Here is a 15,341-nt window from a genome sequence, read left to right as displayed (position 1 = left end):
GTTTAATACACTAAATCAAATGTCACTGTAGAATGTGCCAACAAAAACTCATTAGAAATAATATATAAAAGTTACCTGGTTTAGAGGACCAGTGTTTGTATCTGATGATTTATTTATATCCTTCATACAAATAATTTCATTTTCATTTAGACTGCAGAAGTGCAGTGAATTCAGAAGATCTGGGAGTTCCAAAGAAACTGCAGCCAAATCCTAATTTAAAGCAATAACACAATAAATAACAGTGCGGCATAACACTTCTGTGAAAGCCCCTATGATGTGGCCTTAGAAAAAAAATCATAAGGTCTGCTGGTTAATAAATTTTCCACTTCATGATAGTTAACATACGCAGTTTACTGGCCACAAGTTTTTAAAAACTCAAAAATAAAATGTACTAAAATATTTTTCAATGACTATTTCTGTAGCCTTTTAAACATAATGATACCAAGCGATAACAAAATTTTACATGGTTATCTCACACGTCCACGACAATTTAGGCATTTAATAGTTTTTAGCTGCAAATGTCAACCTGAAGTCCTAAAGTTGAACCATGGAATTTTTCAAATGGGATTCTTGCCTATAGAATATACTTCTTTGGAGCTTAAGTTACATATTTATAAAATCCAAGTCTATTTTTCTGCCCTTCCTCTCTAAGGTATTATATCAGACTTTCCTGAAAATGTTATGAAGATGTAAAGGAAAAGAAACTGCCTTTGTTTTTCTTCTCATTTGCCCTTCTTATGTAACTGTTTTGCCCAGTGAAAAGAATTATTAACATCTTTGACCCTTCACAGAGTATTTTCCTGGTTTTATCAGTAATTCTTAAAGAGGAAGTAGAGTATGAAAGAAGTATTTTAGGTACTTCTTTCAGCCTTACGTTCTCGGGACTGTATCTTCTCTTGTGCCTTCTGTCTAAACTATTTCTTTCAGGCAAGAGCACAATCAAGACACACAGCAGAGTTTTCATTCGTCATCACCTGATATGCATTATCTTTATAAATAATGCAGTGTTGCTTCTTCTACTAGGAGATGCTTTACTGCTACAAAAGGGAGCACGGCAATCACAAATTTTAAGAAGCGGTACGAGGTGAAAAAAAGTACGCCTACCACATCTACAGGAGCTTCAACTCCTCTGCACGTAACCGTGAAGCTTTCCTTTGCTGATCCTAATCTCAACTGTCAGTCCCTTTATAAATACCTGCCTAAATCAAACAGGCTAAAATTTTTACACTGGTTCATCACAACTTTTTACAAATTTTATCTTTTAAATTTAACTCTATCTCAATTAAAAACATAAGAATATGACTGTTGGAGTTAGATTATAAAAACATCAAAATAAAAAAATAAATCTTTCATTCTACATTATGACAATGGAGAAAACGTCAGCCTGTGGTTTGCAACCTTCTCAGATAAGTGACTTTTGTGGTCTCTTAACCTAAAACTGCTTTCTGTCATAACAAGAACGCTCGGTGAAAACGCTGAAAGTGAAAATGTCCAAGGCACACTCAAAAATTGATCTCAAAATGTCATCTTTTAACTTTAAATAAGAATAACAGAAGAGTTTAATGTAAATTTGGGGCTAATACGACAAATTTTCCATGCTCTTAAAATTTGTTCCACATAATCTCTCAGGGCCCTTTCCAGTTCAATAAATCGACCATACCTGTATATGAGCAGCATCTGTTTCTTCATTAAAACCTAGAAATGTGACCTGAATAAAAAAGGAATAAAGATCCATTAAAATTTTAAAGTCTTATCTCAATTAGACGGTTGACAGAGCTGAGAAACAGAAAAAAAAAAAAAGCACACAAAGCATTAAAATGCTGCTGTTGTGAACAGCATGATTAATTTTTTCAAAGATGATCACAAAGTGTTTTCACCAAAGACTTGGCTCCAGAATTGAGGCTCCTAAACCTCCCCCACAGCCACTTCATTAGCCAGTTCAACCAATTCTAGTCCCCAAACGTCTCTCACGTGTGCCCACTTCTCTCCGTAGCCCCTGATGCCACTTCTCACCTGTGCACCTCCAATCCTCTCCCACCTGCCCCAGGAATTATCCTGTCATTTCCCTGTCGAAACCTTGCCAGGCTTCTCAGTGCAAAGTCCTAACACAGGGCCCAAGGCTCTGGCTTAGCTGGTGCCTTCAACTTTCCCTCACTTTCATTCATACACATGGGCCCCTTTCTGGGTCCAGAACACGCCAGAACATTCTTGCCTAGGGGCTTCAGAGTGGTGCCCTTTCAACCCGGATCTCTATTCCTTGAATGTTTACATGCCTAGCTCCTCCTCATTCTTTAAGTTCCAACCTGAATGTCGCCTCCTCAGAGACGCCTTCCCTGGGCAACCCCAAGGCTACCTCCTGATTGACTCTTTGGGATATCATCACTTTTTTCCTTCAATGCCTTTACACAGAGATTTCTCTGCAAAATTTTATGTAAATTAAATTACTGAAGAAAATCTAATGGCCTGAGGAAATGTCACATTATTAAGTAAAAAGGACAAGTTACAGAAATATGATACAGACTATGCACACAATTTCAACCTTATTTTTAAAAACATACGCATGGAAAATAATACTGGACGATAATATACCAAATTATAAGCAGTGATTAACTCTCAATGATGGAATTATAAGTGATCTTATTTTTCTCTACTCTTTTCTCCCATGGCTTTTTCTTTCTTAATTCACAGGATTAATGACAGTCATTTTCTTTCTTAAGCTTTCAGTATTTCTTATTTTTCTATATGGATGATGTACACTTTTATAACCTGAAAAAGTACTATTTTAAAAATTTATATTCCCTTTATGTCTTTGACATCATAAGGAGAAATTCTGGTCACTTGAAGATAGACTAGTAAACTGTCTACTAAGCAAGTACTGTGACTAAAAATATGAAGCATTTAAATGGCAGCAATATGGATAATCAATTCTCAAGAATTACTGGAAAACAGCATAGTTGAAATACAAAGCAACACTCAATATACTTTTGATCTCTTTCTGATAATTAAAAAGCAAGTCAGAATCTTAGATTATTCCAGAATCTTTATTCTCATTAATTATGGGTACTACTTCACAGAAACGTTACAGTTAATTTCCAGGTGCCTAGGTAAGTTATTAACCTGCAGGAGCTGTCTCCTCACCTATAAAACTTAAGGTAACACACCTCCTCTCCCAAAGTTGTGAGGATGAATTAGATAATGTGCAGGCAAGTGCCTAGCAGCACATCATAGGCACTCGATAACAAAGAGACACTCAAATAACAAGTTTCCTTCCTTTCTTCAAAAAGATACTTGGAGATATCTATAGCCTAAAATGAGAAATTCCTTCTGTTCTTTCAAGTTTCCTTTTACTGAATACAAAAGAGAAAATAAGCTGGCATAGGGTTTTGAAGGTGCCAGTAGAAGTGTGAATTTCCCATTGATCAAGGAATGTGGGCTCAGAGGGGCACTGTGTAAGCAACTAGAGAGAGACGGCTGGAAAACTGTTTGAGGGCAGAGGACACAGAAGACTTGTCATGCTTGGCAACAGCTGAGGATATTAGGAGTGGCTTGGCTTCACTAAAATAAAGTAAAAAAGGATAAAAAAGAGGAGAACAGCCAAGTGCCACAGCACTGAGCTGATACAAAAAGAAGAGGCACAGGTCAGGGACCATTACAGGGTCTGAAAGGTGTGCTCACCATCCTATAGAACTACTTCAAATACAGTTTCTCAAGGAATATGAAAGAAAATCATTCCCAAAAATAATAATCAAGACTTTTTATTAGAACCCTGATTTCAAAAAAATTTTTTAATTCACATATTTATTGGTTTTGAGCTTCAATGGCCCAATACCCTATCTCTCTTCTTTGGTAACATGAATGTATTAATGGACTATGGCAATATTGTTGAAAAAACTTTACTCCTTTTTATAGTAATAAATTCAAACAAAGGTTGGAAACGCTGATGCAACAGAGAAATAGATGAGCAAGTAGTCTATCGTATCCTTAAGTGGTAAATATCTTAATTTCAAAATAAACGTACCACTACTTTTTCATTTTGAACCAAGGCACTGAATTTAAACAAGCAAGAAAACAATAACCCAAAAAATGAATATAAGAAATAAGTATACATTTTGTTTCAGAGTAGAAACTTTTAGTATGAAAGTCCCAATTACTGAACATAGCAGAAATCATCTAATATAGTGCTGTGTGTCTGATGAGTGGTCGGTAATGCCTGTGCACTGAATTAAATGTGCTCATTATAATACACTAATGTTAGCAGGTATTTAATATTTAGAACAGGTACTTCTCGCACATGTATTAATGTGCAGAGATTTTAGGCATCCTAAAAATAGACCATGCAGTTCTACAAAGGTACATGAAAATACATTGTGCTGTATTAGGAAAGGGTTAGTGTAATCTGTCAAACCTCAGTCAAACTGGCATGTTCATCCTGCTTTAAACAGTCCTCTGCTGATACACTGCATAGCTCCTTCTCACTCTGCAATAAAGACTTTACGGACTGGAACACATCTTCACTGAAGCTCTGAAAATAAAAGATATTCTTAATTTACTTAATTCTAAGACAAGGTAAAAAATCCTGGTGATGGATTAAATGAAGAGTCACTAATTTTCCAATGGATATTCACTGGAAACCTTTTGATGTAACAGAACTCGACTCAGCTGAGAGAAGAAAGAACAAAAGGCTAAAGTAGAGCTCCACATGTTCAACACACACATACCGCAGCCCAGTCACTCAACCTATTGGAGACCACGAGGGGTCCTCAGCCAGGTTCTCTCACACTCACCCTGCACTAAAACCTAACAGATCACATAACTGATTTCCAAGTCATTGGCAGAACAGGAGCAACAATTTATATAAGGAGATGATGTGGAAGCTAACAGTAAGGTATGCTAACAACGTGATGACTCTCATAACAAAGTTGGAGATGGAAAGAAAGAAAGATATAATAACTCAAAACACAGCTTTTCAGGGGTCTTAAAGCAGCTGTATGATGAAAATGAAGGAAGGCACTCCAGATTGGAAAGAGAAAGATGTCACAAGTGCAAAGAAACAGAGGGAGGAAAAAGTTACATTAAAAAATGGATATTAAATTTGGACATAAACAGAACATTAATTTCTCTCTACCTTCTGATTTGTTGATCTGCTCTTCTATCAGAAATATCCTTACTCCCCAATGTTCCCCTGTATAAATCCTACCCATCCCAAGACCTGTGAAGATTTTCCCATCCCTTAGTCATAATAAATCTCTAAGTTCCTACTGTATTGTTTGCACATTAAGATCATTTAACCTATATCACAACATATTATAATAACTGCTTTCATATATTTGTCCTTCTTACCCATTAAACCAAATTACTGAGGTCAGAGATTGTCTTTTACTCTATTTATTTCCCCAGATTTCAGTACCTCACATACAAGATGAACTCAATAAGTGTTCGCTAATTTTAATAAATTAAAAATTAGTGGAAATCTTATCCAAGAGAAGGGATACAAATATGAACTCAAAGAATTAAGAAAAAATGCAATGTTAAATTTGAACTTTCAATATGAACTCACGATTCTTTAGATACATGTACTACATTTTCCCACTGATACATCATAGAAGCAATGACCCTCAGCAGCAATGAGCATACCCAGCACACAGATCTTGATTTCTAAATACCATTCACCAATTAAAAGAACTAGATCCCCCTTGACAGAATGGCTGGTTCCAGGTCTGAGGCAGAAATGTATGAAGTGTGGCTGGGACATCTTATTGTGAAAGAATGCAAGGACATGCGGATTAACTGGGTTATTTCAAAAGAACACAGAAGCCAACTTGAAGGAATTCCCATTGGCCAAATTTGGGATAATCTGAGCATCAAAAAATAAAAATGATAATGGAGTGTAACAACTGAATTAAAAAAAAAACCACTACAAGTCCATTAAAAGAGACAGATAAAAAGGGTGGGGATTGGGGGAGTGCGCTACTTTACATTAGAACGCTGGCTAACAGATATGAACAGAATGACAACATTTAAAAATTCCGTTTGTAACTCCCTCCAATGTAATTACTGACTTAGGAAAGGATCCCCCATTACCCTAATCCACTGGGTTAAAAGCTATTGGGGAACAAGATACACTGTTTTGCAACATCACCTTACAGATTATTTATTAATAGTGTTAATTACAAAGGGATTATGTGTCTTTAGATTGGAGATATCTGGTGGTTACAACTTATCTACCTGGTCAAGCCTGGCACTAACAATAGGCACCGCCTAATCTGACAGAGTGGAATGACCATGACATCATCTTTGAGGTGTTCCTGCTGAACCGAACCACAGGGAAAAACAAATGAACTCAGAATATGGGAATGTTCTACAAGATAACTGGTACAGACTCTTCCAAAGATCTGCCATCATGAGAAAAGAATCTAGACCATTGACCTGGAGCAGACTGGGGGAGACCAAAGAAACACAATACCCAAACAGAGAGTGTCAACCTCGCTTAGATCTTAGATGAGAGACAAGGAAAAAGTAACAAGGATATTTGAGACAACTGGGGAAATCTGTGCATGGATTGCATGTTAGACAGTGTTACCGAATTAACGATTTCCTGAGGGGTGGTAATAATGATGTTCTTAAGAGACACATGCTGATATATTAAGAAGAGAAGTAAAATAATGTCTGTAGCCTACTCTCATTTGGTTTCAAAAGGGAAGTGTGTATATATGTACACACACAGAATGGGTGTGGCAAAATGTTAACAGAGAGTGAATCTAAGTGAAGAGTATATGTGGTGTTTATTGCACTGTTTATTCCCCCAATAGCTGAATATTCAAAAGTTTAAGTGATTCTGTTTTCATTAATGAGTGGAAGTTTTCAGGCTAAGATATGAACACGAACTGAAAAAAGGAAAAAATATGAAATGTGAAATCTGAACATGAGCAATCATTATAAACTCATGACAGTGAAGGAACAAAGGGCAGATCTTGATTTCTAAATACTATTCAGGGGTTCTTTGGAGAAACAGCCCGTTCTAGGTCCGCGGAAGGTAAAGTAGAAAGTGAAACTGGGTCAATTTTGTCCTAGAAAGCAAGGAAGCAATCGAAGAATTATGAGGCTGCGCGTAACACAGATACACATCAACAGTATATAATATAATATTTACATTCATGTATTTTTATCTAAAAGGGCTTCCAAGTATTCAAGTGAATTCAAACCAAATCTTTATCATGGGCCTAATATAAATAATGGTCTGAATAAAAAAGACATGAAATTAATAGCATAAAGTTTCAGCTGTAGCCTAATTCCTTATCTCAGGAATATATTGGTAAATTCAAGTCAAATAGGTAGGTAGGTAGTATAATGCCTGAAGAACAAGATCACTAGCTCCCTCCTATGTTTTGTACATATATATTTCTTAGTTCTAATTATTAATTTAAAGCAATCAGTACAATTTAAATATTAATTTAAAGCTACGGGTCCAATTGCTAATCTGAAAAAAAAAGTCACAATATACTCTAGCTTACAGAAAGAAGAAATAGAGAAAATAGTTTTTATTGTACTTTTTTCAAATTAAAAAGGGGACCTACTAAGTTTAAAGGTACCTGGAAAACACGTGGGGCATATTACTTAAAAGTGTAATTACTACACTGTTCCAAAATAAGTTTACTTTCTGTTTTCCAACTCCGCCGGCACCTTTCGATTTGACAACCACTCTCTTCCAGTTAGCAGTCAAATCCAAACATTTCTCAGATCTCTGAAGAAATGAGGAAATAAAGGAAAAGGCAGGCCTAGCAGCTTACAAGGACACTAACAATTAGAAGCTGGAAAGAAGAGGTGCAAAGGAGACAAGTGTTATCGTAAGAGAGAAGAGAAGAAAGAAGCTGTAACGAAAGAAGTCAAAGGCCGTCTTAACATGTAAGGACTGGTCAAGAGTGTCATATAATGCAGAAGATGAAGCTAAAAAAAGGGTTCACCAAGACTGCTGACCATCCCCCAGTATTCATCCTTCCTTTCTGCCTTTAAGTAACGCCCCCCCACACACAGTTTTAGCAAAGACAAAAATGTCAAGAAATGAAAGGGTAACCAAATCGTCTCAAGGGAGGAAAAGAGAGAGGGCTCTTCCTCAGACTAGAAAGCAGAGACGATCAGGAATCACATTTAATTTGCTCACTACTGATTATCCAGCCAATACCTAACATGGGGCATGGCACATAAGCAGCAAATTTATACTATATTTGCTGAGCGAATGAATGGATGGTAATATTTGGGGGTAAAGCTAAAGATGTATAAGAAAAGTCACACCTGATGCTTATATTGCTAAAAAGAAGAGAGGAAACTATCAGCTGAGAAGAAATAGGGAGATGTGATCTTTGGGAAATAAAGTTCATTGTCTACATGATTTCATATCACTATTTTCATATATGCCACTCTTTGCAGTATTTTATCATTATTCATTTCAATAATAAGATTCATTTTAAAAACAAGAATACCATAGTATTAACAAGACTTCGACTTCAAAAAAACTGATCAACATTTTTATTAAAACTATCACTAAAAGGAATCCAACACAGTGAACTTACTTTTCTGACAGATGCTCTAGTTTTCATGTGACTGTTTCTGAAAGTCTGGAAGGTCGCCATAACTATATTGCTGTTGTAGGTAATCAGTGAAGAGTTAGTCCACAAAAGACCTAAAGAAAAAATATTAAAAGAAAATAACTATTTTATTGATCTTAGTGATTCAAGCAAGCATTTTGTGCTAAGATAACTTCTTTAAATTCAGTCATTTACAAAAAAAAAAAACATAAGAATTCTGAGACGTAAAAATTTATTAAGCAATCCAACATGAATATTTGAAAAATATGAATATTGGCACCTTAACGAGATACCAAATTATTACAAAAATCTTTTTAGGTTCAAAATGATTATAAACTAGTTTATCCTTATCTAGTCAATCTCACTGCCCTTTTTTATTACAAATAAGAAAATATTTGAAAGCCTCAATAAGAAATATTTCAAAAGCCTTTTAAAAATCTAAAGCAGAGAACGTCACAAAGAGAATCTCAGCCTTCTTGCCTCCTAAAAGTCACTCTATCCCTACAGCAACTGTGAATGCTCTAAACATTCTTATTTCTTGGGCAGAAAGGTTTAATAATAAACAAATGAGAATACGAAATCTGTACATATCAAATAAAATCAGATAAAAACAAAGCCCTTATATAGGAATCTCAACAGCATACCAATGACGAGAGTTCAAAAACATCCAAGTTAAATGATTAATACCGTAGTATTTAAAACACATGCACAGACATGTGTTTATACACACACACATACACATCCTCCTTGGGAGAAACTCTGAAACTAAGTCTCAGCTTTTTATCAATGCTTTAATGAAATATCTTTTAGAGCTTAAATCAACCTGGGCATTAACCACTCAATATCCACATTTGACCACAGTAACTTGTCCCTTCATTCAAAATCTACTTGCACTACATGCTATAGATACAGAGGAGAACAAGGCAAATATAGCCCATTTGGATCAGAGTCTTACAAGGAAAATGTTTTATTACAGTAAAGGGCAGGAGTGAGAACTGAATACTAAATCACTAAACACTAAAAAAATTGAATCAATAAAGATTTGAGAAATGGCTAATTAGTTTCAATCAAACTGGTCTTCTCAAGAATTACCTAGTTGAGGTTTTCAAGACATTTACTTAATATCAATTTATACTATGAAGACATTTATAGGCAAAACCACAACCTAGTCCCCTGCAGAACTGAAGAAAAAAAAAACAACTAAATTTTAGTGGAGTTCTAATTTTATATTCTTCCACAACAGAGATAAAACTAAGTGTGCGTGCAGGCAGGCACACACATGCACCTCCCTTTAGAGATTTCTATATTCTGATTTTTCACAAAGAATTCTATTTTTTAGACAAAAAATTCCTATTCTATTCTGAACTAAGAAAAATCCTAGTGGTCTCTTTAACAATAAAATTTGATTAATGACTGGAATTGCAGCAAAATTGTCAGAAAGGCAAGGGAGGTCCCAATAGCACAAGATAAAGAACCATACACCAGGATGCAGAAAAGTCGCATTTGTGTCCCTGTTGTACCTCTCATTAGCTTTGTTTCCTCTAGGTAAATTGCAATATCTCTGCATCTGTTTCCTCCATGTATATTCCATAGGTGTGTATGATGCATATTACCTCGATGTATATTACCCTACTTACTGGACAAGTTTATTGTAAGAATCAAATGGAAAATTTAGGGGAGGCACTTGGGAAACCATAAAACATAGGTAAGAGAAAAATTAAATATTTACTTACGGACCAAAATGATCAAAAGGACCAAAATTCTCAAAACAAGGTGTAAATACACAGGTTTATGTAACCAAGGCAAGAAAATAATTCTTTTCTTTGTCCCAGGCCAAGTCACTCTCCTTTTTTTTTCAGCTGCCAAAAACCCTCAGGGGCAAGTGGACTTGCCTCAAACTTCACATAAAACATATAAAATATAGAGGCCAACACAAGGGTGCCAGGAAAGTGAAACACTCGAATTCATCTCCTGAGTAAACCGGCACCACCTTTCTGGAGGGCAATTTTGTAATGCATGTCAAAACCCTGAAAATATTCCTATCCTATGACACAACCGTTCTATTTCTGGGAATTCATCAAAGGAACTGATGCTCCTGGAGCAGCGAGGGTTCTAAGGAGAGTTTACAATGCACCAATTGCTGTGCTAAGAGATTTCCTTGCACATCTCATTTAATCCTTAGGACTGGCAGAGCAGTACTCCAGTTCTACCATGAGAAAAACAGAGGCAAGAGGAAGGGGTTAACAATTCACCAGGCCCACACAGTGAGCAGTAGAGGGCTGAGATGCAAATCCACATCTTCAAATTCTAGCACCCAGGCTCTTACCCTCTTCTCTATAGTGTATATAGGCTTGAAAAGCTGTTCATCACACTTCGTAATAGAGGGAAATAAGAAGCACTCTAGATGCCAGAAACAGGAGAGAGACTGAATTACCTAGAGTGCGTTCCCACAATGACAGGAGGGCAGCCATTACATACAACTTGGAAGGACAGAGGACCAGCACACAGAGCATCTTTACTTTCTCAGACCCCTAACCTTGCAGAGAGGGCGGTGTTGGGAAAAGAGATGAGAGACAGCAATGACCTTTGCAGCTGCTGACTAAAGTCAACAAGAGCAAAGATTAAACTCGAACTCACTGGAGGCTTCACCAGGCAAGAAACTACTGACCCATTACCTCACCTGAAGGTGGAGGTGCAACAGGCCAAGCCCCTGAGGGAAGAAACAGTCACACGGAAGTAGGGGAAGATCAGGGGGCTCTGATACAACATCCCGGATCTGACACCTCAAGCTACCCCAGTTCATTACCTGCAATATTCCTGAACAGCCGACCTAAACAGAACACCCTTTTCAAAGCTGAGTACTAAAGAATCCAGTATGGACCTATGAAGAATCATTTAAAAACAAAACAAAACAAAAAACCACATAAGAGATATACTAAAGAAAGAAAAACACTCCAGACAAATATACTCATGCCACCCGAAACTCACATTATCTGTTTTCAGAATAGTACCTCAGAATTTATATTAATAAAAAAGAAACTAAATTTAATTCCATGTTTACACTCGCTTCACTCATTGAAGAAAAATACTTACTGAATCCTACTCCATAGCTTTGTGTTCAACTTAAAACATAAGTAAAATATTAACCTCACAAAGAAAAAAAACCTATGAGAGAATATCTACGCAACAGCCCACAATAGTGAATCCAGCATGAGATGACATGACTCATACTTCTGATAAAGCAAAGAAACAAAAATCATCTTTGAAAAGATACAAAGGCAGATGGGGGGAGAAAGTAACACAGCAGGGTTCCCTCACCATCTTTTATAATTGGAGAGAATGTAGTTTTAGACAGATTTCACAAATGGAGCAAAAATACGGTATTTTCCCTTGGAACACCTTTATGTTACAATAATAAACTTTTCACTTAATGCTTTTTTGTTTTGTGTCCCATTCTTGGTGAGTAAACAAGAGTCCTAAATAGGGAATAACTAAGGGTGTTTCCCTAGAGTCAAAAATATTAAAGTGAACCTGGATAATTTTTTAAAAAGCAGATCAGAGGCAAATTACAGATGGGCAACGGAGACAACTGAAAAGTAAGCTGCTGGAGCTCAGGAAAGCCACAGGATATAAAAACAACACCATAAAATAAATGAAATGCCCTGAGAAGCAGCAAAAAAGCAGAATAGATATTACAACCAAGAAAGTTTTAAGAAATATCACAGAACGTAAAAGAAAACAAATGAAAGATAGAGAAACAATTATAAACAGTAAATAGGTATTGGACACTTCGAATATATTACACCTACCCCTTTGATCCTGCGATTTCACTTCTGAAAATTTATCCTACATGTGTACTTGCACAAAATTCACAAAGATATATGTGAAAGAATACTCACAAAAACAAAAAAGGATGAAAAGCTGAAGATAACCTAGAAGCCCATCAATTCAAATAAATTATAATACTTTCATATGACTATTACCCAGCTGTTGGAAAGAGAGCAACACATACTGATGTGACAGCATGTCCACAATATATTAAGGGAAAAAGCAAGTTACAGAACAATGTAAATAGTGCGCTCTCTACTTGAGATTTTTTATTTTTTAAATTATATACACACACAACTGACACTCATGTGTGTGCTTGTACAGGTCTAGGAAATACTATGATAGATACAGACTAAACTCATGATAGGGGCCACTTGTGACAACTAGGATTTTTTTTAATGTCATAAAATAGCAAATACCTATAATATGGAAAGATGATAGATTATTAAATAAAATAAGGCAGGTTCCAGCATGTTCACATTATCCCATTTTGTGTAAAACCTCTATGACTACATGTGTGCATTTATATAATACATGCAATATAAAAGAGAACATACACTAGATGGGTATAAACATTGGCTTTATCTGGGTAGATGCAATTATGTGTTTCTAGATGTGCCTAAATTCTTCTATAATAAGAAAAATATTTCCAAAGTCTTTCCTCTCCTCTCCTCTGGCCTAAGTATTCAGGTCAGTATCATATATTTCTTGATCTTTTTTTTTTACCATGAGCTAACGGAGCCAAGGACTCTCTGAAATTCCTTCCTAGTCCTCTATCGACAATACTGTCCTATTTTGACCCTCCTCCTCCTGCACTAGTTCTCTGACTTCAGTACCTGTATGGATCAGCTTAAATCTATTACTCCCCTCCAACAAGATCTGAATTCAGGAAGTCTACATGGAACCCAGAAATCTGTATCTTTTACAAGTACCCTATGTGGTTTCTGACTGAGAAACAGCTGTCTATCTATCTCTTTAGCCATTACATTAGTCTCCTTCCAAAATTATTTCATAACTCGTTACTCAATGACTAATAATTCTAACCTCCTCTTTGGTACTCATTTTATTTAGTCTTCCAAGGATATTTTATTTCTACCTCTGGTTTAACTATGCAAATAACTCCCCAACATATATCTCCAGTTCAGTTCTTGCACCTGAGTTTCAGTTCCTTATACCCAATTTTTATTAGATACTTCCAAGTAAATATCCCAGTTACTCCAAAATTAGCATGTTCAAAAACTGAATAAAACTTTCCTCTCTAAACAATCTCCTCCTGTTTTCTCTGTATCAGTAACACCCAGTAAACCAGTCAAGCCAGTAGGTCTTTCCCTCAGTCACTACTGACCATCACATCTAGTCAATAACCAAACCCTAACCCATCATCCTCCTAAACTTCCCTCAGATGTACCCTCTCCTCCATCAGCTGAACTGCTACTTACTCTTCACACATCAGTTCACGGACCTCCCTTCTTGAGAACGTTTGGCTCATCTCCTGTATCCCTCCTTGCCGGAACAAGTAGCCACCTCCTTTATGTCCCCACAGTGGTTTGTCCTTTATTCCTTTGATGCCATTGTTTGCATGCTTCCCTCCTTTTGTGAGTTTTGAAGACAAGTGTTTTTTATTTTATTTGTATTCTAGCACAGTGAGCATTCAAACGTCCGCTGAATAAATAAAAAGCAATTATTTTTAAAGAGCAAAGCTGACCTTTAAATGTTGGAATGGACACTTCTACATTTAATGAATTATTTGTGAAAATATAATTAAAAGTTTCCAATAATTTCTACTTTTATAATATTTATAATAAATGCTCCAAGTACATATTTTGGCCAAATCCCAAATGTCCAAGTGTTAAAAATATTCTGTTGAATATAACTAAACAGGGCAAAATATATGAAACATTGCTTTTCAAACATCAGACGAGAGACAACGCAAGACTATGATCCCTGAGAGAAGAGAAACACTTCCAGGTCACGACACAAGGAGAGGAAAGCTAAGCAGTCTGCAGTCTCACCGAGCTGCAGAAACAGAGGTCGTAGTTTGGGAAGGCCAAGGTGGTTAGAACTTGCAGGGCAGATATACTGGAGGGAGAGCTCAGAAAGAGTGAGAGCTTTAGAGATCTGCAGGTGGGCTTCCCTAGGGTCCCTGACCGAATGCTGATCTGTGCCGAGTAGCTGAGGTTGGGGAAATAACTACTAGAGAGCAGTAGGCCAAAAAATACCTGGAGCCAGACAGGGCTTGGGAACAGTCCGCATTCCCACCAACCAGAGTGGGAAAACTTTGTAATGTATCAGGTAATGGATGGACTCCTCAGAAGGGAATTGCTTTAGTTGAGGAACTAAGTCAGCCCTACGCGGAAGGCTGTTCTGGACTCACCCTAACAAAGCTTAAAGGCGAGCCTCAAAACAACCCAACAGATTCCAAATAACCGACCTATTAACCCCAACTAAATCCAACACTCCTAAGGATTACAACAAAACTGAGCGAGCTATAGCATAGAATTCAATGACTGGCACACAGTCAAAAATTATCAGGTATACAACAGGGGAGAAAAATATGACCCATAAGCAGGAGGAAATAAGTCACTAAGTGCAGATCCAGAAACGACAGAGATGATGGAATGAACAGAAAAGATGTTAAAACTATATTATTGGAACAAATGTGTTCCATACATTTAAGAAGGGAGAGGAAAACATGATCATGATAAGGAAAGAAACAGAAGAGGGAAGACACTCAAATTGAACTTCTAGAGATGAAAATAAAATACATACCAGATGCAATTAATAACAGATTAGATACTGGAAGAGAAAAGTTCAGTGAATTTAAAGATATAGCAATAGAAACTACCCAAAATGCTGCACAGAGAAACTTAAAAACAAGCAAAGCAGCATCGATGACCCACTGTAAAAGGAGAATAACTGGAATCCTAAAAA

General features: G+C 36.5%; 1 protein-coding gene across 2 annotated transcripts in view; it reads right to left on the bottom strand.

Annotated features, from left to right (window-relative positions):
- AKAP11 (A-kinase anchoring protein 11) overlaps positions 1–15,341 on the bottom strand; it is a 48,504-nt gene that overhangs the window by 27,674 nt on the left and 5,489 nt on the right. For both annotated transcript variants that reach the window (XM_024755372.1, XM_024755373.1), the window contains exons 2-5: positions 8,568–8,677; positions 4,406–4,522; positions 1,661–1,708; positions 76–210 (exon numbers count right to left, since the gene is read on the bottom strand). In XM_024755372.1, the coding sequence (XP_024611140.1) occupies positions 76–210; positions 1,661–1,708; positions 4,406–4,522; positions 8,568–8,627 (360 nt within the window). In that variant the 5' untranslated portion in view covers positions 8,628–8,677. The remainder of the gene's footprint in view (positions 1–75; positions 211–1,660; positions 1,709–4,405; positions 4,523–8,567; positions 8,678–15,341) is intronic.

The sequence above is a fragment of the Neophocaena asiaeorientalis genome, unplaced genomic scaffold, assembly GCF_003031525.2.
Source record: "Neophocaena asiaeorientalis asiaeorientalis breed wild unplaced genomic scaffold, Neophocaena_asiaeorientalis_V1.1 scaffold59, whole genome shotgun sequence".
Taxonomy (NCBI): domain Eukaryota; kingdom Metazoa; phylum Chordata; class Mammalia; order Artiodactyla; family Phocoenidae; genus Neophocaena; species Neophocaena asiaeorientalis.
The sequence above is the reverse complement of the archived record's forward strand: the minus strand, read 5'-3'. Positions and strand labels throughout refer to the sequence as shown.